We start from the raw sequence: 26,191 nt of genomic DNA, 5'->3' as shown, positions 1-26,191 counted from the left end.
AATTATCATTTTACGGCTAAAATGCCTTTTTACAGGATCTCAGAAGATACTGTAAAGAAACTGTAAATATTATGAATAGAGCATGTAAAAAGTGAGAAACATCCTGTAAATTTGTAAGACACTACAGCCAAGATCATGTAAAAAGAATGTAAAAAGTGCCTGTAACCTGTAAATAACATGTAAATTTTGGAAGAGAGTGCGTTTGACCTTGTAAATAGGTTGTAAATCTTGCCACGACCCTGTAAAAACTCTGTCAATCTCCTAAAGGGACTGTGATTTGACCATGCAAAAACTCTGTAAATCGAAAACGGGGATCTGATTTTACTCTGTAAAATCCCTGTAAATAGAAAAGGGGACTGGCTCGTCGCTGTAAATACCCTGTAAATGGAAAAGTCGGGCCTGGTTTTTCTATGTAAAAACGCTGTAAATCATAAGCGGGGGATTACTTTGACTCTGTAAAAACGCTGTAAATCGAAAAAGGGGGCCTGGCTCGTCGCTGTAAAAAGCCTGTAAATAAAATAGGGCGGCTGGCTTGATTCTGTAAAAACGCTGTAAATCGAAAAAGGGGCCTGGTTTGATTCTGTAAAAAGCCTGTAAATCGAAAAAGGGGGCCTGACTTGATTCTGTAAAAAGCCTGTAAATCGAAAAAGGGGGCCTGACTTGATTCTGTAAAAAGCCTGTAAATCGAAAAAGGGGGCCTGACTTGACTCTGTAAAAAGCCTGTAAATCGAAAAAGGGGGCCTGGCTTGATTCTGTAAAAAGCCTGTAAATCGAAAAAGGGGGCCTGGCTTGATTCTGTAAAAAGCCTGTAACTCGAAAAAGGGGGCCTGACTTGTTTCTGTAAAAAGCCTGTAAATCGAAAAAGGGGGCCTGACTTGATTCTGTAAAAAGCCTGTAAATCGAAAAAGGGGGACTGGCTTAACTCTGTAAAAAGCCTGTAAATTGAAAAAGGGGGCCTGGCTTGACTTAGTAAAAAGCCTGTAAATAAAAAAAGAGGGCCTGGCTTGACTCTGTAAAAAGCCTGTAAATAAAAAAAGGGTGCCTGGCTTGACTCTGTAAAAAGCCTGTAAATGTAAAAAGGGAGTTTTTCATACACTTTTTAAATTTGAAAAAAGAGAAGAATTTGACCCCATAAATCACAAGAGGCATTTGACAGTAACAATTAATCAAACACCATTTTCATTCCTTTGTTTTTAATTGCAAGGTTCTTTTTAAAACCTACATTGTATCTGTATAAAAAGTTTCTTCATCACTATGAATAACAATGTTGATCACTAAAATTTTCAATAATCAGTACAACATCAAAAACAATGATGCAATAAATACATGCAGCTTGCTAAAACTTATTTTTCGTTGTTAAAACAGTTCAATACTCTCATAAATACAGTATAATCTTCATAACTATTGCTGAATTCATTTCATTATTCATTAAATAGAGGAAAGTTCATGGCCATTGAAATTTTATCATTGACTGTTGAAAATATTTTAATTAATTAATTGAATTTCTTCATGTAGTTAAATATTTTAAATAATTGTAATTTTATCATTGACTGTGGAAAATATTTTCACAAGTGAGCACAGGGAATGGGTGCAATATTTTTTATTACAAGATAAATTTTGTATCTCAAAGTGGTTATGTAATGTTCATCAGTGTTAAAAAAGGTAAATTACAGTAGCTTTTTAGGACGTGCATGGAAACAACCTAGTTTTCCCCATCAGATGACTCCTTATCTGCAGTGATTATCCTTTCTTATCACAATAATTTATTTTGTTCATAAACCCTTTGTCCTAAGGACCTTACAAATCACTTTTACTTGAAGTGCTTTTGTACAGAATGCAAAAGTGTTTGCATTTGTTTTCCAGTACTTTAGATTGTACACTTGGTATGGTCTTGGCCTTTAGATAGTGAAGAGCAACCATAATGGCCTTATCTTTGGCAACCTACAAGAAGAGCAAATATGTTTCATAAGGGCTTGTGACATAACTTCTGTTGTATTGGATTATGCCTACAAAATACACATGTATGGTAATTTGATTTTTCCCTTTTGATGAGTACATTTTTCCCAAATTATTCATTTCGATAATAAAAGCACTAGTGGGAGAGATTTTATGTATTCTTTTGACAGCGTTGTTTAAAAAAGGCTTTGTAAAGTTTCAAACTATTGATCGACAGCTGTGCAGGCTTTAGTTTGCTTCTGGATAACGACTTACTACCTAAGACATAAAAAATGCAATTCAACCCCCATGAGAGACTACTTAAAACATCAAACCCATGTGGTGGTTGATGGAATGTCCTTAAAATCAACTTTCTGTGTACTTAAAAAAACCTGTCTTTAATAGCTCCAACTCATTCTCCTTCATATTCTGCAATCGTTTCTGTTCATACTCTGAAATTTCCTACATGCATGAAAACCAAATAGATAATATCAAGTTATCATTGATAATAAGCAAGAGGGTTAAAAAGTAACTGCAGTGCTTGGTTGCCACTCTGACCAGTATCCTGGAAATCTTAAGCTGCCGTTACATGTTGAAACTTTTAGCTGAAACTTGTGTGCAATGGCGCTGCGAAACAAGTTTCAACAGGCGTTGCACAGTGTAACATGGTCGGTTCAGTGAAACTTTTTCAAACCTCTGTTGCAAGACAAGTTTCATGAAAAGTAGAACAGCTTCCTACTTCTGCAACGGCGCGAAACGGTTGCAATGGTGAAAAAAAAAAAAAGAGTTTCACCGTGTAACACCACTTCGCGAAACTTGTTTCGCAGCGCCATTGCACACAAGTTTCAGCTAAAAGTTTCAATGTGTAACGGCAGCTTTAGTGGCCCAGGTCAGAACAAATTTGGCCTTCTTATGACTGTCCTCCAGTTTAACATAAAAATCTTGTATTATGAGAAGCCCAGACTTGTTTGATTTAGACCAGAACTGGGCAAAATACTGTATAGCCGGTGATTCAAAACAGAATACCTACTGGAGCTCCAGCCATTGCTGGGACTCATTGAAAGGACTTCCACAGCTTTTAATTTATGGTCCCAGAAATAGATTAAGGGCCATTCCACTGTCTTTTCGATGTGACGAGGGTCAAATGCTAGACCCCCACGGAGTGGGCATGACCAAACTTCATCCCAACACAAATGTTTTTAATAATTTAATATTCAAATTAATGAAATGTTTTCAAAAAAGTAGACAACCCACATGACTAAAATCTAATTCCACTAGAGCAACATGTACATGCTTTCTTACCTTACTGGTGTCATCTTCTTTGGCTTCCTTCTGGTTAGCAGCAGTCTCGTCAAGATCATAACAACAAGACATTAACAAGGTATTAGTGAAAGTATTATGATTATTTTAAAAAAAGTATTGTGATTTACACTGATTAAATATTTAAATAAGAGGGTTACCTTAGTACATGTTGTCTGCTTAAGCCTCTTGGTGGAATTCTCAGCTGAATCCTGCCAAAAAGTTAAAAAAATAATAATTTTGATGAACAGTCAAACCTGTATTACACTGTAAGCACAGACACCATCTTGTGTGGACAATCATTATTGGGTGAGCAGCAACCAAAATCTCAAAATTACTTTTCCTTATCTTCAAATTTTGCCATTTGCTGTCTTAAATATTGCTTAGTTCAAGTTCTCCATTGTGATAGGAAAACAAATGAAAAACCAAACCATTCCTGCTTATAAGCATGTGCTTCTCTGATTCAAGATAATTTTATTTCATACCATGAGAAGACGTATATGTGTTGTTGCAGCCCTACTTCATTTGAAAAGATTGCCACTCACAAATTTATACATTTGAAAACACAACAGCATGACAATGATTGACAAAACAAGTTTCAATTTGCATGAACATTATTAAGACACAAGTAGTCATGTGAATATCCACAACTAGACACTAAGCTGAACAGGTAAGTGTACAGTTACTGAGTTAGCATACACAAATCCTTCATTGGTGAATTTTTATTGTTTACATTAGAGCATTCTCTAATTCACTAAATCCAGGTTTTACTGTATTACTTTGCTGCAGCCGGTTAAAAACAAGTTGGAAAAGACCACTAAGTAAAATAAGAAATGGACATACTCTTTCCTTGTGGGTAGTGGACTGTTCTGCCTGCTTCCTCTTGGAATTCAGAGTTGGTTCCCACATGTAAACAGGGAACACTTGTTAGAGAACAATAATAATGATATGAAAATGAACACCCACTGAATAAAGGCTGTCATATATAGAAACAGTTACATAATAGAAAGCTGGACATGTATTTTAAAGCCAAGTGCAGCAATGACAATGGCTACATGTATGTAAATGTAATTGGATGCATGGCATGCATGTGGGCCATGTATTTTGGTACACTTCTTTCCATACATTATTCTACAAAACAACAAGTAACATGAAATAACAAGATTTAAGGTTTTGACGACAACAGAAGCACGCAACAGTGTGCTGTGCTGCACAAGTACTGTACTTGTAAGATTCCTACAAGATTCTTACAAGATTCTTGAAAGATTCTTACAAGATCTTGGTAAGATCTGATAAGAATCTTAGTAAGGAACTTAAAGTCGATAGTCAAGATATAATAATCAATCTCAAGCTTAAGACATCATAAGAGGTATCATACATGTAGGACACAAAATCAAGATTTGACCAACAGTTTATTAGAAGGTCTCACACCATAAAATTGTGAAATTACTATAACAAAGACTTTAAAAAACCGTTTATATGATCTATAGAAAACCTGTTATTTCATTTAGTGATCATTTTTTGTCCCCCTTATTTACAAATCATACAATTAACTGAACTGGAAACTGAGTTATACTCAAAAATTAATAAGTGAACCTATTACACTCAATTTGGTTTGATTGCGTCCCAGAAAATTTACACAGAGAGCAAAGAGGCAGTGTCATTCGGGTACCACAATTTTGGGTCAAAATGCACTACCTTTAAAATACAAGCACTTCGTTGATTTTTTACTTCAAGAAATAAAGTGAATCTTGAGTAAAAAAAATGAGCTAAAATAAGTAAATTAACAGTAAAAAATAAAAATAAACCCTTTTTTTCTCACAAGGTCTGCATTTAACTCACAGATGATCACTCAGTTCAACTGGCTCTAAACATGCACTTTGACAATTTGTGGTGGCTCAGAAAAATATCATGGATGCTTTCACTTTGCAAGTGTTGCTTGCTAGTTCCAACTTATAAAATTAATAAAATATTGAAAAATTAATCTTCTCCCACATTTCATTCAGTTGCACCTCCAGGGCTAGAGGGACCTGTACAGGAAAATAAGACAGTCATGTTAACTTATGTCCTGACCAGAGTACACAGTGTTATCTCATTCTCTTACTTCAGTCAGCATTCTCACAATGTTTTGTAGTAGCACAATTGCAGACAACTCAGACAACTGGCTGTCTTGTTCATAGGAAACCCAAGTCTAAATTTACAAGTGGCTTTGATATAAAAAGAAAATTCCAAGCTCAAATACAAAAAGATTATTATAATGATTATTTCATTGTTAACTGTACAGATGTATGTCTGGACAGTGCAACTTACATTGTACTCTTTAAGAAAACATTATTGCATTGATCAAAAGAATTGTTACTTAGTGTTCCCTTTATTTTGCTTGCTATTTTCAACTAAAGAACTATGGTATCAAGCACTGATCAAATACTGTCATTATTAAAGTTACAAAATTTTATTTAGTATTATTGTTCCTGAGTAGAAGTAGCAGAAGTCACGATTTACAACAAAATTAAATCAGTTAAAATAGACTCCAACAGTCATAAATATAAGTGACTTTATTGAGCAGGATTTGGTGACTTAACTCTGAAGCTGCAGTCTTGAGTCTCGACCTTGACATTGGGTCATCCCATTTATTATTCGCACCCCCCCCCCCCCTATTGAGGGCTTTTGTGTCTACCCCTATCAGAAATAACTTTTCAAGACCCCTTTAGAAATTAAGATCAAAGTGCCGACACATTACCCCTCAGGAAAAAAGAAAGAGTTCAAAGATACCGATATAAATGCCCCCTCAGAAATAACTCTTAAAGACCCCCTCCCTCCCCCTCAGATTTCACAGTACCTCAATAGGGAACGGGGGGGGGGGTGCGGGGGGGGGTGCAGATATTAAATGGAATGGCCCATTACAAAATGGAGTTGAAAATCTACAGTAAAACCGAAAATTGTGCACTTTAAGTCAGTTCTTCTGAGTGATCACAGTGACTGGCTAGGTTGTCATTAACTTTTTAGACAATGTTGCAGTGAGCTTTTCACCCGTAACAATATTGTTAGTTCCTGATCTGAGTAAAATGAGCCATACACTCCACGAAGATCATAAACTGATCTTCACGCCAAATCAAGATCGATCACTCACGTTTTCAGCTTATACCAAGACTGTCATGATATTAACCCAGCTACAAATTACTCCATAAAAGCGTTTTCAAAGGCCTCATAAAAAAAACTAAATGGGGAATGACCACCTCAACAATCTTCAAGAAGCACATATGCATGCTCGTTGTCTGCATGGATCCATGTTGTCTGTAATTTGCGTGGATGATCACACATTTTCATGCAGTCTTTCGCAAAATGATTGGTGTCGAAACTTACCTCTTTCTAAAAAGTGGTTGTCCACAGTTTGCTGCTTGAAGCCATCATTTTTTTTAGCTTACAGAGGTAAAATCCAGAGGAAATGTGTGCTGTATACTTGAATCCCGCCTAAAATCTAACATGAAACGGTCTTTCTCCGAGCCTGCAGTGGCATATCTGCTGACCAAAATGGTGCCCAGTCTTCTCAGTCTGAATGAAATCCAAGATGGCTGCCGGTGTTGTTGCTGTGATTCAGTGTGATTCCGGCCCACGTTTATCGAATATCCACGTTTTCTTCCTCATTTTAAAAGCTAGCATTGTACATGAAAATCTTAGGAATTATGATTCAAAGAACTGTTGTTCTTTTTGGCATTAAATGGAGTTTAGATTCATCAAAGAAGGTTTGTAAGTAATAGTGTTTTCACGACAAATGCGTTTCAGTGTTGGACGGTGCATTAAGTTACTGCGAATACAATCTGTAAACTGCAAACTGTAAGTCTTAACAGTCATATCTTTTAAGCCTTTGTTTAGAAACACACATGTCTACATAGCGTTTATCAACTTAGGACACTGAAGAAAACAGTATTAAGATGTACAAGATGTCACTAATGTAAAGAGATTATCACAGTCAGTGTGAGAGTCTTGCTGGCATTTATTCTTAGATCCTGTCAAGATTCTTGTAAGATATTATGAGGTCTTAATAAAGAATTGAGGTAACAGAAGGTTTTTTTTTTACTAGATCTTCATAGAAACTGTTTATAAAAGATCTTTTTCTTAATTACCGGTATTGATGCTAAGATCTTACCAAGATAATTGTAAGGTAGTAAGATCTTAATCAGAATGGTTGTAAGATTTTGGTACGAATTTCGATTAAGATCTTATTAAGAAAACATTAAGTAATTGGTAAGATGTTATCAAAATCTGTTTAAGATCTTATTTTTAATTCATAGTAAGATCTTAACAAGAATTCTTATAAGATCTTGTCACAAATTTTGATAAGATCTTAATAAGAAAATATTAAGAAATGGAAAAGATCTTATTCAATTTTTTTGAGATCTTATTGATTGTTAGGTTGAGGATTTTTTCAAGATTCTTACAAGTATCTTACAAGAATTTAGTAAGGTCTTGTAAGAGCTTATAAGATCTTAAAATGCTGAAGATTGTATAGTTTGTATTAAGATTTTATAAAGAAGTGCCGTAAGATCTTATTAAGATCTGTAATCTTAACAAAGCTTAACAAGATCTTATTAAGATCTTAGTGTTATTTTCATTCTTACAAGATTCTTACAAGATCTTGCAAGATCTTACAAGATCTTAACTGATAAGATTTCCACCTGGGATTATAGTGTTGATAATAAAAAAAAACTATTTATCTCACCTTTCTGCTAGTTCTGCTCGTCTTTGCAACCTGAAGTCATAGTTCAAAGGGAGGTCTTTGAAGAAAGCCATTTTTGACAGAGCTCCAGGGCACCGAGAATTATTAAAAACCTGGGGATGAACCAGTCCCCCTTTTTCGAGCTGAGCTTACCACCGTTTTTCTTCCTTTTTCTCGCTTTTACCGCTTTTACCAACCTCGTACCCAGAGTCCTCAGGTTCTTTGGCCAGCGGTTAGTCGCCGGCGTTGCCCCGCTCAAAAAGCCTGAAGACTCTGGGTACAAGACCGGCGCTTTTCGGGAATTTGTCCACACTTACCAGTTTCAGGCTCCTCACGGTAAAACGGCCATGTTTTGTTGATACCCAGACCCAGCCCACTGGCACCAGAAACTTCGGATGCAATTAATGATACCAAAATTTCGGTTTGAATTTCCGAAATTTCCAGGTGTCAAGAGGAACGGTTTTTTTCCACTTCAATGAACCGGTCTTGTTTCGAGATGAACTTTCAGGAAATTACCGTTCCATTTGCTTCTGAACCGAAAATTCCAGAATTTTTGACAAAATGAATCACGCTCACGGTTCAATTAGTGCAGTTCCATTTGTCCAAAGAAATCTACCGAAAATTCTATTTAAATGGTATGCGCTCAGGGTTTTTACAGCGACAAGCCAGGCACCAATATACGATTTAGAGGGTTTTTCAGAAGTCAAAGTAGTGCACCCTTTTTGGATTTACAGGTTTTTTACAGCAAGTAGGCAAGGCCCCCTTTTTCGATTTACAGGCTTTTTACGGAGTCAAGCCAGGCCCCCTTTTTCGATTTACAGGCTTTTTACAGAATCAAGCCAGTCCCCCTTTTTCGATTTACAGGCTTTTTACAGAATCAAGTCAGGCCCCCTTTTTCGATTTACAGGCTTTTTACAGAATCAAGTCAGGCCCCCTTTTTCGAGTTACAGGCTTTTTACAGAATCAAGCCAGGCCCCCTTTTTCGATTTACAGGATTTTTACAGAGTCAAGCCAGTCCCCCTTTTTCGCTTTACAGGCTTTTTACAGAATCAAGTCAGGCCCCCTTTTTCGATTTACAGGCTTTTTACAGAGTCAAATCAGGCCCCCTTTTTCGATTTACAGGCTTTTTACAGAGTCAGTTCAATTCCCCTTTTTCGATCTACAAGGTCAAATTAATTAGTCCCCCTTCTGCGATTTACAGGCTTTTTACAGCGTCAAGCAAGTACTACTTTTCAGCGATTGTAAACGCTTTTTTTTACATGTTATTTACACGATCTTGTACGCAATTTTTACAGCTCATTTACAAAGAAGATACTGTAAATATGTGTAATATATTTTACAGTATATTTACATGTTCCTCAAATAATCACTGCAAAATAGGACCATGTAAATAATATTTACAGTAGTTTCCCATATTATGGTAAAACTGTAAATTTCATGTATATTATGTTTTACAAGTACTCACCTTGTAAATTAAAATTTTCAAAACATGTAAACTAAGGTTTACATAATGTAAATTGCAATTTACATGTGCTGTAAATTTTTCAACTTTTCCAGTGAAGTCCCGTAAATTATAAACTTTGCATTGCAGATTGTCTGAATTGTCACTACACTCATTCCTTTGATCGGTGACGCAGCAGAATTGCAGGACTCATCTTGGTTTTCAAAAAACAGGCGGTTTAGAAAGCGACAGTAATTTCTTCATTCCATTTTCATTCCGCTGAGTGTGCAGTGCATGCGGTTAAGTTCGTGTATAGTTACAACGTTTAGCCGAGGCTTTAGACCGTATTTGATGTCCAGATGTCTTCTCATTTAAATATTGAAGTTGTTGTCTCGAAATTCTTGTAAATTCTCCACTCTCCGCTGCTTGAAAAATATTAACGGCTTGTTTTAAGTCTGAACAAGGTGAGAGTTTGCGATGGATCAAAGCTCCAGACTCCAGCCCAGTCTCCGCGTCTGCTGAGTTTGGATCAAAATCAACCAATCAGAAGAGAAGTCCTGTTCCCTATGAGGTCTGCATTTTTTTAATGAACCAATCAGGAAGGGCTTTCCAAAATTTGGATCCTTTTGTGTTGGAATTTTCTATTTCTTCCAAGTTAGCCTTTTTTTATTTATTTATTTTTTACCGAGAACTAAAATGGTGAGAGTAGAGATCGGCGTATTAAATCGCCGATCTCTGGCATGTCAGACATCGGCGATTAAATTCGCCAAATGTGCCCGTTCCCGCGATTTTTTTACGCTCATTGCTGCGAATTGCCAGTCAATCAGTCAGGTTGGGCGGGTTTATCACAGGAACAACGCCGCGATCGGCGAAAAAAAATCGCCAGATGTGTCCGCATCGGTGGCGAAAATCACTTGCGATTTTCGCTGGCGATCAAATTCGCTGCGATCGTCGTATAAAATGCCAGGTGTGTCGCCAGCTTAAGGCGTATTGCATCTTACGTAGGATGGCAATATCTTATAGCCTGCTTAGGCGTCTTAAAATTTCCACAAGACCAAAAAACGTCTTAAAATAAGGACCCCATCGACTCAGATAAATATAATTAAGACTGGTCTTTCTTAAAGTAAGATGCCTCAATGTTGATTAAGATAGGCGCTTCTCAAATGAAGACGATTTGAAGACAATATTTAAGACGATCTTTTATCTTATATACTAACTGAGACTCCGATAGTCTTCATTTGAGATCTCCTGTGTTAAAATAAGATGATCACCGTCTCAATTTAATGTGGTGGTGGTCTTGCATAAGACGGAAAACGTAAGGTAAAATCTTAGTTTAAGATTTTAGTTTTTACGGAGTTGATAAACAACATTTGCCTAAGACAGTGACAGTTCGCCTCGATCATCTTTAAAACTAAAAAGAATAATAACAACGACAAAAAAATACTTTGAACGTGAAGAAAACTATCAAAACTCGATAAATAGCCAATACCGTCCTGAATATTTACCTACAGTGTACATAATATTTTGATATTTGTTTTGTACCCCCCACTCACATCCATGTAGCTTAGAGTGTCAGTTCTGCTGAAATGGGTTTTTGGGTTTCAAGAGGATACCTTACTACCTTAATGTACCTTGTTGTATAGCAGATAGTATTTTGATTTGCATGAGGCCGAGTAGAGTTAAGGTTTAATTTTCAAGCGTCAGGGGTATTTTGCAGAATACCGAACGTTGAATCTATGGAAGTCCTTTAATGCAGTGGCTGCCATAACAACAAATTAAAGCTAACCGTCTGTATAATCAGTGCTTAGCCCTAAACAGAAAAGAAAAGTGCTTACACCTTGATAACTTTGTTCATTTCTTTCCATTCTTTATCTTCGTAATTTCATAGTGAGCTAGTCACGGTCGTCTTCTAAATTTCTTTGTCTGATTTGTCATGAAATCTGAAAACATTCCATTTTATAGATCCAGGACTGCCATCAGAAATGGCATCTCAGCCACTGAACTGCAGGATAAGTCCTTTCCAGCCAGCTTTCCCCCAGCCACTGCTTTCGTGTGCTCGATGAATCCTGATGCGGTAATCAGACTGGCAAATTCTGGACAATTCAGCATCTCAGAACCTGACCTCATCAAACAATAGCATTATCCAAAACGTGAACTTATAGGGAAAAATTTAAAAATCATCATAGGCCCCCATCTGCATAAATTATGAACCTTAACTCAGGAGTGTTTTAAGATTTGCCACTGCCTGGGCACAAAAGCCATGCACAGAGGGTGTAACCTTTACTAGTGGGTTTAGATCTTGTGTTTTAATAGCTGTAGCAAAAAATATTTGATGTACAGTTGTAAGCTTTTTATTTATCATCACAGATCATGACAGATGTGATGAAAACACAGTATGGCTCATGAATCACTTTGTTAATGGAAGTTCTTGTTGAGGCAATTCATAAACTTGTAAATTATCCATTCTTGTGTGAAAGTTTCTGACTGTGCACTTTTCCCATCAAGGGATAGATCCAGTTGTGTATTAAATTTTTTACCTTTTGATAAATGTTGATGTGATGGCAGGAGCCAAATTGAATGGGCACTCGCTGAGCATATAAAATTTTTCTTCAACAGAAAAGATTTTAATTAGTTGGCCTGATGTAGGGCTATTGCTCAAGCATGTTGTGTACAACAGAGATTGGCCACTGGATGTCTGGGCCTACAATAGCTGTGTTTATAAGCAGCAGTCAGCACTGTCACTCAATCATTCTTATAACTATTGAATTGATAGAGGCTACAGAAATATTCTGAACAAGGGGCATTCCCTGTATACTTTACAGTGCAACGAACTCAACTGGGGCCACCCAACATTGATCAGCCAATCACAGGTCACGTTCACAACAAAGGAGTCTGCCTTTGGTAGTTGGTAAACCAATCAAAAACGAGAGCATTTCTTTAAATTTCAAAGAGTCGGTGTTATCAGTGGCCCCGGTTGAGTTTGTTGCACTGTACATGTAAGACAAAACCTCGCCTTACCTTTAGTTATATATATATTTTTTACAAAGCCTGAATATCAGCTGTTTCCGATCTCTCACCAATCATCTAGAGAGATTAGAGACTGATATTCAGGCCATGTTTAATGCAACCAGACCCTTTTGATTACTGTGATTTAACAGACAAAAGGTGAAACTTCTTATCAGCCATCTCTTTTAATTGAAAGAAAAATTTAAAACTTGGTAGTGGGTAATGAATTATGAAATATGTACAGTTATTTATTTTTACAGTGCAATCTCAGTTATTTGAACTATTAATGCTTTTCAGCACTCCCAATTCTTTGAACAGACAGTTGTTAATTCTCTTGGATTTGCTTCAGTCAGTTTTTTGCCTCCTATTTTTTGAACAAAATTTATTTTCCCTAGGAAGTTAAAAAAAAATTGGTACTTCCACTGCAGTGATTGCCACATTACATTATTATGAAAATGTTAATATGCCAAGTAAATTGTTTTCTTTTACTTAGTTTTGATTATCCAATAATAACTGTTACTTTTCATGGGTTTTGTGACATCAGTAACCAGTGCTACAGTTTTCTACACCTTATCACATAGTCTGGTATAACTTTTTCAGTAACATAAGGAAAAACACTAAATAATATTATTTTCCTTTTCCATTCTGTACAGTGTTTATGTAAAATCTTTATTTATATAGAAATAGTTTAATCCATTGATTGTTTTGAAGAAAAAAGTGATAAAATGCTTTTAATTTGAAATATTTCAAGCAAAGTATAATGTTGTACATCATTTTGTAAATTCAGAAGAGGACTATTGCTATACATCAACTCTCTTTAGGCACTCTTGTTCCTTCTATTTTTTTCTCTCGGAAAAACAGGATGATGAAAGTTAAAGTAAGGAATATTTTTTAGAAAATGCTTATTAAAATTAATGATACATGGTTGGTATTATGCTGTGTAAAAATGAATGGGACTTCTCAGATGAGGTGCTATCCATAAACTGGAGTGATGAGGCTGCAGGAGTGTAGTGTTTAGCAGTCTAATGACTTCTTAAATTGGGATTTTCCTTGTAAGGACAAAAGGTTAATGAGTTGGAGCAAGGCCTGTTCCTTAATTGAGAAACCAGAGAATAAAACCTGCAGTGTAAATTTTTGTGGTGGAAGGAAACTGCTTAGTTTTCTTTTCAGTACTACCTCAGTTAGGAAATGTGGTCCATGAAAGGTAAAGAAAAACTCTTTGACCTTGGCAGGATTAAAACCTATGACCCCAGGATTTTGTTGATCACTGATGGACCAAAATTAATCTCTTCACTAAGGCAATGCAAAATTTAAGTGGTTTCCTTCCCAAACAGAAATTTACACTCCAAGGATAATTCTCTGATTTCTCAGTTGTATAGTCAGTACTGCACAGCTCAAAATTTCATTATCCCTTAATTGTTGTGTTATTTCCAACTTTACTCCAAGTTAACTCTCATGTAGCAAAGTGTAGAAAAACTGCTGGGGATAACCGGCCCCATAACTGCCTGATGGATTTTTTTTGGTAAAATTTTTGACAGGGACAGTTGAGGAATTGTACACAATTGTTATTTGATTCTATGTCAAACAATTTACTAACTTAATTTAAAACCAGGTACAAATGACTAGGGACTGAAATTTTTTTTTTCGTTGAATAATTAGACTTATGACATTTATTGCATTCAACATAGAAAGAACGCACTCCTTTCACAGATTGGAGTTGAGATTGTATGGGAGAACCAAAGTTGATTGCATGAATGAAAGGATATTGGGAAGTATATCTGGCACCCCCAGTAATTTTTGCAGGGGCAGATGACATCATCACCAAGTTGGCAAAGGAGAGAACCTACGCTAGGATCAGGGTCATCAAACGTACTTTCTGATCCAGTTTTAATAATTACTAGTTTCGATATATACAAAGTAGCAAAAGGCATTCACAAGTAATTGTTGTTTTGACTTTACAATATCAAGAATAAGAGGCAGCCAATTACTGCAATGGTTTCTCTGAACAAAACAGTATCACTTTGCACTCTCAAAACAAAGGAACTAATGTGATTGACAGGAAGTTATGAAAGGTTCATGTTTTCCTATCCCTACCGAAACAAATGGGAAAAATTATATACTGCATTGTTAGATTAAGTTAAGAGCAAGAAAGACATCTTGACTCTCTTGTAAATCAATATCAGTTGCATGGAACTGAGCACTTAGTTTGAGTTTATCCAAAAACCAAAATAAACAACTTTAAGTGTACAAGAATAGCTATCAACCCAGGAATAAATTTTTAAAAATGAGCTTTTCAATCTAATTTATTGAATTAATGAGCTACAAGTGCAGTTAGAAAATATAAAAATGGCACAAAGCTAATTTGACTTGAAGAAATATCTCTCCTGTAAGCAAACATCTCCAATGTGCATCTCCCTCAAACAGAACCTAAACATAAAAAAAATCACTCAATTTGACGAGAAAAAGATGGAATTTTAAATATTTTGTAAATCCCTATAACTTATAATGACTCGTTTTTCAATTGTTCCACGGTGTACTAGTTTGCAACGATCTCCTAGTATTAGTAGACCACATGAGTTGATATAACAACACTGGCCTACTATTGTCCGTATTAGCTTGCAATTTTAATATTATCTTGATTAAAGATTTCTTTTAGAAAATTTGCTCCTTCGTGAGAAAAAAAAATACAAACAGTTTAAAGGTGTGTATGCAAACATAAATATTTGAAGTTATCTTACCTCCTTAATTGACAGAGATGTCGAACCTTTCGCCTTCCACCGACACAACAAAACCCCTTCTAATTTTGACATTTATCACACTTAAAGTTTTCCTTCAAATCTGCTGTTAAAGGGGAACATTTCCACACAGTCGCGCAGGAAAAATAAGACGAGGCGTAGGAAAAATTCGATCGCTTCCAAACCCTAAAACTTATGCAAAAATTAAAAAGATCCTTTCTTTTTTTATCCACCATCCTAATACAGGAAGATATCTGAACACTGCTATTTTTATCCTGTTTTATCCAAATCTCTAGAACGAAGCAAAGACAACTAAAATTCACCTCTTCGCTCGTTCTCAGGTAAGTACTTCATATATGGTAATTATTAATAATTACCATATATGAAGTGCCTACCATATCCAGCGACCGTTCCGCTGGATAAGGGTAATGCGGGCTCGGAGAACGAGATTGCCGCCATTTTTTCAAATGATGGATCTGGGTACTAGGAGTCTAGGATCAGGAATCGGAAGATCTTAGATAACATAGTCTCCTTCGCAGCCGTTATTAGTGTCGTCACGCTACGCTCCGTGGGGAGGATCGTTGCGTGACGACCCTAATTACGGCTGCGAAGGAGACTAGCTATAGATAACAAGGACTGGAGCCAGATTTCAGAGCCCAGTGCGCTTTCGCGAAAACGTGGGTTTGGTGGGGGTGCCCATTCTCGCGGGCTCACAAACCTGGTTCCAGGAATCTCATTCCCATTCAAAAACGCCCGTGGGCTCTCAGAGGACGAGATTGGGGTACAAGCGCAAAGATCAACCAATCACCAGCCCTTGCTCGGTGAAAGGAAAATTAAGAAAAAATGCCCTCTGTTACAACAAATCAGGAGCCGATGATCATGGGCTCCTGATATTACATTGTTGATGGGGAGTTTGCTGCATATGCATTAAAAATATATATAACTTTAGAAAGGATCGATGAGGAACTACGTCCATACGATAAGCCGAGATTTCTATAAATGCTAGCAAAAAAATTGGAGCTCCGCTTTTAGGCTTGGCTAAATATATATATTTTTTTTCGTCGCCCATACTGCAGTTGTGCCTACACAGTAACTTTTTCTCAGTGCATTTTTGGGGTTTAGTAATATGAATCACAGAAGCTTTCCCTGAAGGAGGGAAAGTAAGGAAGAATGAAAAAGAGAATAAATGAACGGTTAAATAAATTATGATGTTGATGCCGGTAGTGAAAATAACCCATCTAAGCATTTTTTCTTCTTTAAGAGAAATTGGAAGATTGTTCCTACCTTTTGCAGTCGTCAATGCAAAACAATTTTTAAAATAGTTAGTTTTGTTTTTGGGGCGCTCAATGTTAGTACAATTAAACTTGTCAAACAAATATGACGACGTCAAGCCATCGGTTATTTTAGATCATTTTAAACATTATTATGGCCTTTTGCTATTGTCTCTTTTCAGCTAAAATCGAGCAGCCTAGTTGCTTTAGAGCATCGTTTGATCGTTTTAAATCGCGGCACCAGTGATAATCCGTGCGATACGGTTTTAAAGTTGTTCAAGACTTTTAATTTGGGTCTCTCCTTAAAAATCCCAAACAATACAGCAATAAGAAAAGTACGGTTCAATTAATGACCAATAAATATCAATTAAGTTAGCCCTGTTTAAGACAGGTTTTTTTTCTTGAGAATACCTATGTTGCGAGTTACTTTCGATCTGTTTAGTGACTGACAATATGGAAATCCCAAGTTAAACTTTGTTCAATATTAACGCCAAGACATTTAAGGGGATGCAACTGCTGCAGCTCTGCATCATTTAAACGCAGTGTCAAATTTCCTTTGAGCGCCTCTTCTCTCTGAATTGAACCTATTACCATAAAGTCCGTTTTTGAAAGCATTTAGTGTAAGCACAGGAATCCCAAGTTCGAGTCACTAGAGAGCTTTGAGCGCAAGCGGTATTAGGTCACAGGCAGCCGTTGAGAATTTAAACACATTATAAGACTTTGTATGGGGAATAAAATATTGTCGATTACAAAGCTTAAGTGATGCTAAATTTAAACTTTCAATCAATAAGATGAATAAGACCGACTCATCTCTGGCGTATTCTTGTGCGTTTGGGGCTTAAATTACCGTTTCGGGCTTTCTTTGAAATCATTGTCATTACCTTCATAGGACGGAGTCTAGACAGCCCATTTGTATTTCGACCGTTAGGTACCGTAATTGTAGATTTTTTGACTTAGCATGTGTGGTGCTATGACGCGTACTTATGACGAATTACGTCATTATGACGTCAGAGGAGTTTGTGAAGAAGTCACCAAAGTGTCCTGGCACCTTTTAATTGAGAGCGACTCTCGCTAAATAGGAATATCATATTCAATTTTTATCAAGAAATAGATTTGGCTGAAAACTCTTCCATCAACTTTTCATGGCAAGTAGGTAACAAATGTGAGATACGAAGGAATAAATTACATTTTCTTAAAATTTTGGGATTCGAATTTTTCACATTACACCCCGGCTGTGTTCGAGACCAACTGGCGAGATTGTTAATTTTGCAAGACTTGCAGCTCTTAGTTAGAGAATACAGATCATTTAAAACCGCCTTATTCGCTAGTTATAAACGATGACCCTTCACGTTCACAATATGGTGAATTTTAATCATGAGCTTTAATTACTGAAATAAATCCGAGGGCACAAAGAACATCCACTTTGAGCACTTATCGCAACATGCGATTGAGCCCAAGTTCAAAGGAACAAATAGCAAACGTGACACATACTCACAGGCTCTTCTACATATCAGTTGAAAGTTCCACCCATCGTCTATTAAAATCTGTTAAAACATTTGGCCGCAATCCAGTTTCTGTTACACAAGCGAGAAGTGAAAGTTGTGAAGTTCGACTAACACTGCCACATTTCCATCGAACATGTCATCAAGGAACGAATTTGATGGTAACAAGAACGCTGGAAGAGTTTCATTAAGGCCGTCATATAACGAAATAAGTCCATCACATTGAATGCGATGGACCTAAAGGTTCTTAAAAAAGAACCTTTGGAGTTTTCACGTTCCTGTTTCACAGACACGCGCAGTTAATTCTCAGGTGTGATCTTTGTTATTTTTAGAACGAGTGCATTCTTTCGAATATAAACGCCTTCGTGAATGTAGCCTGCCTAGAAAGCGTTTCTGTAGGGTTTTGCGCGTTTTTCTTACGTTTTGAACACGCGGATACTGCGACAAGAGCTGAAGAAACGGAGGAGGGGGAAAGGAGAGGAGAGGGTTTAATCTATCTCTCTCCCTCCTCTTCCCACTTCCTCCGTTTTTTCGCTCTGTTTCAATTTTAGCGCGTTCAAACAGCGAAAAACGCAAACAAATCCCACAGAAACGCTGGCTACGCAATCTATCTTTAACGAAGTAAATATCTACCCATAACCAAGTCGCTTGGCCCCCCACTCCCACCCCTTTGAGTCTAATCAGAAACCAAAAATTCTATCGCTTTGTTCCGCACGAGGAATTATTTTCATATTTATTTAGTTCCGCAGCTTGTGAAAAACAACAAGGGCAATCTGAATTTTAAAATCGATGTGTGATTGCGAGCCAGTCAGCCAATGCACAAACCTAATCTTAACAATGATAAGCTGCACGTAATTCAAACAGTTCAGCATCCACATCCACATCACCATCCATGCTTGACTCGTGCTTTACTTCATCGAAAACATCAACATTTGCACTGAACTTCCTTGGTTACGTTATGTTCCGACAAGCACTAATTACTACAAATTAGATACTTTAATTCACCCGCCAGCATATGTGAGGACCAAGGCACCACTTAGACTATCCAAAAATAGCGCTTCCACGCTATGTGTGCATATGTTTGTTTATGTTTTACACTCGTGTGTTCGATCTGCTTCTTATTTCATTTTACTGTTTCCATGGCGGTTTATTACGCGGGGCTTTCAAATATCACAGAAAATAGTTAGATTTTAATAGTTTGTCTTAACCGAGCTTTGTGTGGGACTGTAATTGTGGTCACCTTTCCCAATGCAGATTCGTAAGAGTAAGAATGCTTTATTTTTGCTGCACACAACAAAGAAATATATTAACTTTTTTTTAGCTGTGTTTGAGCTTTGCGCCAATTTCGTTGGACAAAATGGCGTCATTAAGAAGCACGCAGCCTACTGAGTGTCATTCAAAATGGCGGCGATCAATTTTGATTTAGACAGAAATTTCATATTGATAGGATACTCGTCAGAAACTGAAAACCGTTGAATAACTAAACTCACTGTTGACTCTATTGACGGATTTTAAAAAATACATGATTTTTGAGTGACCTTATCCTTTAAAGATGGGCTCTCTTGCCCTTATTTTAGTTCCCTTTTAAATATTATCATTGGTTGTTGCACCAGAATGCTTTTAAGATCCTAACGAAGTGTTTGTTCTCACGCAGGCGTTGCTAGAGTCCGTCGAGGTGACGTCATTCGATGTACAGTCATGTTTGGGGCTGAACTCGAGGTGGATGGGAAAGTCCAAGTACCAATGTTGTTTTCTGCGAATGGGATCTGGATAGGCCTTGGAGATACCCTACCACACATAGAATGCAGTGAAACGAAACCACTCTACCCTTACATTGGTTTTTACGGCCAGAATAGAGTGCTTGCCAAGGTAAAGTAACCATTTAATCGAGGTTCGTGAACTTAGGAGAAATACAGAAAATGTATCCAAGGATTTATATTGTGGCCTCAATTGTGACTTAAAAACACTTTTGTTATGAGGGAAATGTTACCTACTTATTAACTGGAAGTAGTCTTTCTACGTTGGCTTCAACGCTGCTTTACTTCCGTTGTATAGTTAATTGTTTGTTTTATATATCACTGATGCCGGGCATTGTTATGGACATCGTTAAAGACATTTTCTGATTTACCGGTCGAAAAATTGCAAATTTTGGCTAAGATCCCATTACTTAGTCTATAATTTGCGCTCTTCTAGACCACCAGGAGAACGATGTCACTAAAAATAAATTCCCAGAAGGCGAGCAGTGAGATTTGTATTAAAAACAACGACACGTCTAACCTCGCTTTCAATCTAAGGCGAGGTCACAAAGTACACAACTGTAAAATGGCCTGTTGCACAAGTCCAAAACAAAATGTTCAAAACAATCCATAACTCTGTGATATTCCTCTTACAAAAATAATTCAAGTCTGTAAGTAAACGTTAACAAAAGGCAAATACAGGAATGTTAATGTTCGGTCCGCTCCTAACCATTTTATCCAAACAATCAAAAATGTATAGAAAACACGTGAAAATCCGCAGGTAGCTATGAGTTACTCGAGGTGAGTTGGTGTGAGCAAAAATGTAAACGAAAGAACAAATTTAATACAGAAATAAAACTGAAGAAGCAATCCAGCGCTGAATATTATTGTTATTGGGTGATCTTTTAATGTGGGACACTTTTCATTTAGCCGAATGTCCGATTTGAAATTTCTAAAAGGTAAAGCAGCGGGATTGGAACGGACTCAATTTGAAATCAAACCAATTAAGGCCCGTTTAAACGGTTTCAACATTTGCTTCAACAGGCGTTCAACACTATGTTGAACTGAATGTCAGGCACGTTTTAGCGGGCCGTTCAACATTGTTGAAAGTATAAAAAATGTTGAAAGCTTATTGAAAGAGTGTTGATCGAATATCAATAAGCTTCAACTTTCCTCTATTCTCATGAATGAATGATGAATGGCTTTCAAGCCGTTTGCTTCCAACAATTGCTCAACATTTGTTGAGAGAATGTTTGTCAAATGTTGGAACCATTTAAACGGGCCTCTACACTCACGAGTGGCCTTTTCATCCCTCGAGTTTTCCACATAAACCGAACTAACATCGGAGAACGAAATTTTGCGGAACGTTAGGATAACTTCGCGACGTATACCCAAAATTTCAAAATTTTATTCGGGAAAATTTGTATTCCATTCGCGCGGTTCGAATGAAAAGCGGCCATAGTTCAACAATTACTCTCGTCATAGTCATGATCATGATCATTATTTTTTTTATTTTCCAGATGTGTGCAAGAGAAGTAGTGGATTACCAAGATGTACAGCAACAAAAAGCGAAATCTGAACTGACCGAGGCAAAATTTGCTGGGGCAAAATGGGAACTTGATGAAGTTAAACGTGAAATTGCAGTGATAAAATCTGAGCTTAGCGAGACAAACTCCAAACTTGACAAGGCTACCAGAACCTTGGGAGAGAAACTTGATGCGGTATTAGCAAACTTAAGTCAAAAAGAGATAGGTAAATAAAGCCATGACAAGACAAGCTGACACATGAAACCAACTCGACCCTTCTCGTTTCTACCATGGCTGGGCGAGGGTTTTGCTTATCTCTTTCTTTTCTTTCTTTTTTTTTTTTTCTTTTTAAGCCATTCATAAACGCTGATGTGAGCATAACTGATACGTAATATATAAAGACTTCTTTTTGAATCGTTTTCTTCGTCCATTAAGTGAAAGCGTATGTTAAGGATAGAGCTTTAACAATCTAGTAGATAGCAGAGACAACTTTCAGTACGTAACAAAAAAAAGAAAAAGGTCTATAGTATAGTTCTTAAACTGACGAGAATAACAAAAATTGTTGTTAGTTTTTGTTGTTGTTAACGGATCAGGTGTTAATAAAACTGTATGCTGCACAACACCAGTCTCCACTACAAATATAAAATGATTAGTGTTCGTTTAAGGGAGTGTTGGTCGGAGGGATAGGGGTTAGGGGTTGCTCGTCACTATATGTTCTGTCTTTCTCTTTCCCTTATTGTCGGTAACTATGATCTAGTCTCTTTTTTCGTGCTCTGTCTTGCTCTTTGCGGCTCTTCAGTATAGTTTAGTTTTGTCTCTTAGCTCATGCTCTGTCTTACTCTTTCTCAGAATCCGCAACACTGGCTATCTTGTACTGATGTCATAGCCCTACTATCCCCAGTCTCCCGTCTTGGCGGTATTGCACCCACACGGAAGTGAAATTTGACACTTTTAGACGCCTCGAACGCCGAGAAAAAAAAATGCTAGAAAATTTCCGCCCGATGTTAAAATTTACTGAAGGGTTGCGCGTGACAAGGAGTAAGATAAGAAATGATTTGTTTTACGAAGAGTAACCGCGCGTATCATTTTATATAGTTAGAATACTCAACTGTCCGAAAATTATGCCCACTGAGAATATTACGTAAAGAAGGTAATAGTGCAAAATAGTATTTTTTCCTGGTGTTCTCTATACCCAGAATACTAGGCCTTTTCACTTTGTTCGTTTGTTTGTTTGTTTGTTTGAAACCTCATAAGTATGCTCTATCACTAAGGGTAGTAAGGAAAGAAGACATAATGTCGTAATTGTTATTGTTACTTTGCCGTGGTTTGCATGTAAACAAAGACGTGAAACTGTCACGCTCACTACAAACAAACAGGATTAGGCTGTGTAGCTGGTTTAGCTCTTCTTTAGGGTGAAACCTTGAATTTTTTTTCATACCTCCTGTATTGTAGGATAATTGGTCATTACTGATATCTTTCACGTGACATCAATTTGTTTGTTTGTTTGTTTGTCTTTTGTTTGTTTGTTTTTTTCACTGTTTAACTTCGACGTCATTTCACCGCATAAGGAAAAGGGGCTACACGCAATACAAACCACGCTCAGATAGTGCGCTCTTAAAAGATTATTTCCAACAACCTAATAAATGAGCCAAAATTTATAGGAATTGCAGAATTGGTAGACAGAAAAGTATTATTTGGTAGACAGAAAAGTGTTATTGTTTTTCCAAGTATGCCTGTGTCATTTACTGATTAAATGCATCATTCTCATTTATTCACCAGGCTTAACATATTCCATCACATTATTTCCATTGCGCATATGCCACACATTGACATTCCAATGCTAGCAATACGCAGTATGTTTGTCCCATGAGCCTACTTTAATGGCCTTAGCTCCCACGAGTCTCTTGTAGCTCAGTTGTAGAGCATCCGTGGTTTATTAATTTTCAAGTTTTTCTTGATACTAACTTTTTTCGCGAACTGTAATAAAACGACAACCCGCGCTTGAAAAGATAAATGGCTCAAACAACTTCTAGTCTATCGATATCAATTTTGTGGCGCAGAAGTTTATATAATCTTCAAAATCAGGGAGTAATCAACATGTTGCTCAAAATGAATCGATAAAAACTCGTGCTGAAAAATCCATTGGTCCAGATGTGTTCCGGTTACAATCCCAGCCGACTCAAGTCACAGTAGTAGAGTTAGCTGTTAGCTTGCTGTGAGAGTTCCACTCCAGGCCCTTCCCCGCAAATGCCAAAGCTTCTAACTTGCGCTTTTTGGTGTAGCTAATATTTTGTAATTGTAATTATCCGAAAGTAATTCAACGAAAATCCAAAATTAGCTCGTCTCGGTGAAGGATAATCAATTCCCACATTAAGAAGCATCTCTAAAGCACATTGTTGCTGTGTTGTTTATAGGTGGATTGCATTGCCAAAATGTGGACAAAACAACATAGTTTGCATAAAAATGAAGTTAAGCCCCAGAGGAAAAAAATCTTATTCAGCCATGACGCCACGTGCACTCATCCAATAGTGGAAGTGTAATTAACTACTACCGGAATTTGATTCTCTGCGCCCTGTGCACCCAGCCGATCCGTACGTTGGCAAACTACGTAGTTTACTCAATTAATTACTATCCTTCAATCATTCAAGTAAAATAAGATGGGATATTAATTGAATTTATCTCATTGGGCCTTATTTTAATTGTTTTAGCTTTTTCCGAAACATTTTCGCCCATTTTCTCATTTAAGAATATTTGTTAGTTACTCGCCTTATCAAGCACACAGAGAACACAGCGAAATGAAACTGACGGCCTCAGCTTTGCAACTTCGTATCTGTGTCAGTGTTAATTCGCTTGCGGTATTCCTTTTTAATCTGTACTCTTAGCTTTGTTTTACCTTGGCGTATTGAGTGATCAAAGTAAACAGTCAAGGCCTCCTCCCCCTTTTCAGTCAGTCAACAGATCAATTGTACGAATCTTTTTGTTCTGCTCTCTTATTTTGCATGTGGATGGTCTCCCATTATTCCACCCCCAAACGCTGATCGCCAGTTTCTTTTACTTCTCAAACTTCCTGATCTGGGACATTGCTGGGGGCGGCAATCCTGGTGAAATCCAAGCCGACATCTCCTGGGTATTTGCTTTGCAGCTGCGGGTCTTTCTTTTGCGACTGATAAAAAGAGTGTAGAACTGAACGCCCATTTGAAACAGTTTGTCGTCTCTCTTTATTTTTGGATAAGCTCTGTCAAGCGCGCGCGTTTTTTAATCTCATAAGTAAAGTGCAGTGAATTAGAATATGTCAGGTTTGTCTTTAAGGAGCTGTACCATCACGAGCCAGAGTTAACCGGATGTGAAAAAATTCGCCAATTGTGGTTGCTAAGGGGTGACGTCACAAATCTGCTTAGTAGCCGTCATCGTATTCGATTTGCGGTCATTTGCGGTTTCACGGTTGGAGCTTGCGGTTACGAAGTCATAGCAGGATGGAATTATTGTTTTATGTTGAAATAAATCTTACCAAGAGCGCAGTGGCATATTGGGAAAAGTAGCTCGCTCTTCCCCTTTCTCATGGACAAGCTATATGGCAACTTTCGACTGTCTTGGATTTGAATTGTGTTCAAGTGAGCCCTTGAGAGAGTTTGTTGTTCTTCGATCGTGCGATTATGTAAGACGTAAGTTTCACCGAGCATATTTCATGAGGTAAGGCCAGGTAATCCGTAAGCGGCAAATGTTCGCGGATAAAAATGGCGGGCTTTTAGATCGAAGGTTATACAAAGAAAAAGCTGTCATATGCATCTTTATTCAGCGTTGTGTTAGTCGTCCGTCGCCCCAGTTCCAAAGTAATCAACATAACGATTATTGCATTGATCAGTCGATTTATTTCGGTCAAGACCAGCAAAGATCACTAAGCAAGGTCTGCTGCGAAATCAAGATCAAATCACGGTTTTGCTTCAAAGATATCGATGTACGAATTACCTGCTCTTTACGGAAAAATTGTTCCGGTATTAACTTCAAACGTCCGTCGAAAAGATGTTATGAACTAAGACTAAGCACTAAAATCCAGTCCCAAATATTATTTTTCTCAAATTGTAGGGCATGGTTTTACTGAATTTAGAAAAGGTCAGGCGCAATATATCCTTTGAATTGCGGCTCATTAAGCTTAACTTTGAGATGCATGTAAAACCAGGCGGACATTTTAGTTTAATCTTGATATTTTTTGTAGAGTGATTTCTTTCTGGTAAGACATGTGGATTATTTAAGACGCCATTCTAAAGAAACACTGTATTGAAACACCTTATTGGCTGACCCGGGTTGAGGTCCTGTATCCAGGAGTGCTTCTGGGATATACAACAAAAACAATATAATAATATCCCTGAAAGGCGGATGTTAAATCCTTTCTGGTCCATCCAGGGTGAAGCATCATTGTAAACAGTAGAAATAATTTGTTCAGTTGTAAACAATAAAACTAACACAAATATTACTTTTATTACCACTTCTGGGTTATCTAAGGTGAAGTCCTAACATTGTTCTATGCTCAGGTGCTTCATGTGAGATATATAACATAAATGATTTGATTTTTTAGGCGCACATTATAAACTTAGACGGATGTCAAAATTATTATAACCTTTCTGGTTCAGCCAGGTTGAAGTCCTTTAAGCATCACTGTATGCTTGAGCGCTTTGGGATATATAGAATAAAATATTTTTAGGCGAACATTATAAACCTAGGCGGATGTTATATACATTTCTGGTTCATTCAGGTTGATGTCCTAGCATGACTGTATGCTTGAGCACTATGGGATATATAACACAGACAATGTAAATTTTTTAGGCGAACATTATAAACCTAGGCGGTTGTTATATATCTTTCTGGTTCATCCAGGTTGATGTCCTAGCATGACTGTATGCTTGAGCACTCTGGGATATATAACACAGACAATGCAAATTTTTTAGGCGAACATTATAAACCTAGGCGGTTGTTATATATCTTTCTGGTCCATCCAGGTTGATGTCCTAGCATGACTGTATGCTTG

At 37.2% G+C, this 26,191-nt stretch overlaps 2 protein-coding genes across 4 annotated transcripts in view; one reads left to right on the top strand and one right to left on the bottom strand.

Moving 5' to 3' along the window:
* The window catches only part of LOC146452174 (transient receptor potential protein-like), a 63,484-nt gene extending 41,678 nt beyond the window's left edge, over positions 1 to 21,806 (top strand). Inside the window, exons 19-20 of the mRNA XM_085098161.1 lie at positions 19,561 to 19,775; positions 21,163 to 21,806. Of these exons, the coding sequence (XP_084954287.1) occupies positions 19,561 to 19,775; positions 21,163 to 21,402 (455 nt within the window). The 3' untranslated portion in view covers positions 21,403 to 21,806. The remainder of the gene's footprint in view (positions 1 to 19,560; positions 19,776 to 21,162) is intronic.
* Positions 1,361 to 8,154, bottom strand: LOC146452175 (uncharacterized). 3 transcript variants are annotated; one of them, XM_085098164.1, is made up of 6 exons: positions 6,598 to 7,396; positions 5,230 to 5,264; positions 4,078 to 4,157; positions 3,396 to 3,446; positions 3,238 to 3,282; positions 1,361 to 1,941 (listed from the first exon to the last, which is right to left on the bottom strand). In XM_085098164.1, exons 2-6 carry the CDS (start codon positions 5,234 to 5,236, stop codon positions 1,798 to 1,800), a joined length of 327 nt encoding a protein of 108 aa, XP_084954290.1. In that variant the 5' UTR covers positions 5,237 to 5,264; positions 6,598 to 7,396; the 3' UTR covers positions 1,361 to 1,797. The 3 variants fall into 3 exon arrangements, with proteins under 3 accessions (XP_084954290.1, XP_084954289.1, XP_084954291.1); XM_085098163.1 differs by lacking the exons at positions 5,230 to 5,264; positions 6,598 to 7,396 and adding an exon at positions 7,955 to 8,154 and having other exon boundaries at positions 3,396 to 3,439; XM_085098165.1 differs by lacking the exon at positions 5,230 to 5,264.
* Positions 21,807 to 26,191: the final 4,385 nt, after the last annotated feature.

Source organism: Pavona decussata, unplaced genomic scaffold, assembly GCF_977016875.1.
Source record: "Pavona decussata unplaced genomic scaffold, jaPavDecu1.1 SCAFFOLD_377, whole genome shotgun sequence".
Taxonomy (NCBI): domain Eukaryota; kingdom Metazoa; phylum Cnidaria; class Anthozoa; order Scleractinia; family Agariciidae; genus Pavona; species Pavona decussata.
This window is presented reverse-complemented; position numbering and strand designations above follow the sequence as displayed.

What these genes read in the sequence shown, in the direction of transcription:
- LOC146452175 (XM_085098163.1), bottom strand. Translation starts at nt 8,025, where the DNA reads ATGGCTTTCTTCAAAGACCTCCCTTTGAACTATGACTTCAGGTTGCAA. An exon ending in AGCAGACAACATGTACTAAG is followed by an intron (nt 3,283 to 3,395) that starts GTAACCCTCTTA and finishes GATCTTGACGAG; the next exon opens with ACTGCTGCTAACCAGAAGGA. An exon ending in AAGAAGATGACACCAGTAAG is followed by an intron (nt 1,942 to 3,237) that starts GTAAGAAAGCAT and finishes CTCTTCTTGTAG; the next exon opens with GTTGCCAAAGATAAGGCCAT.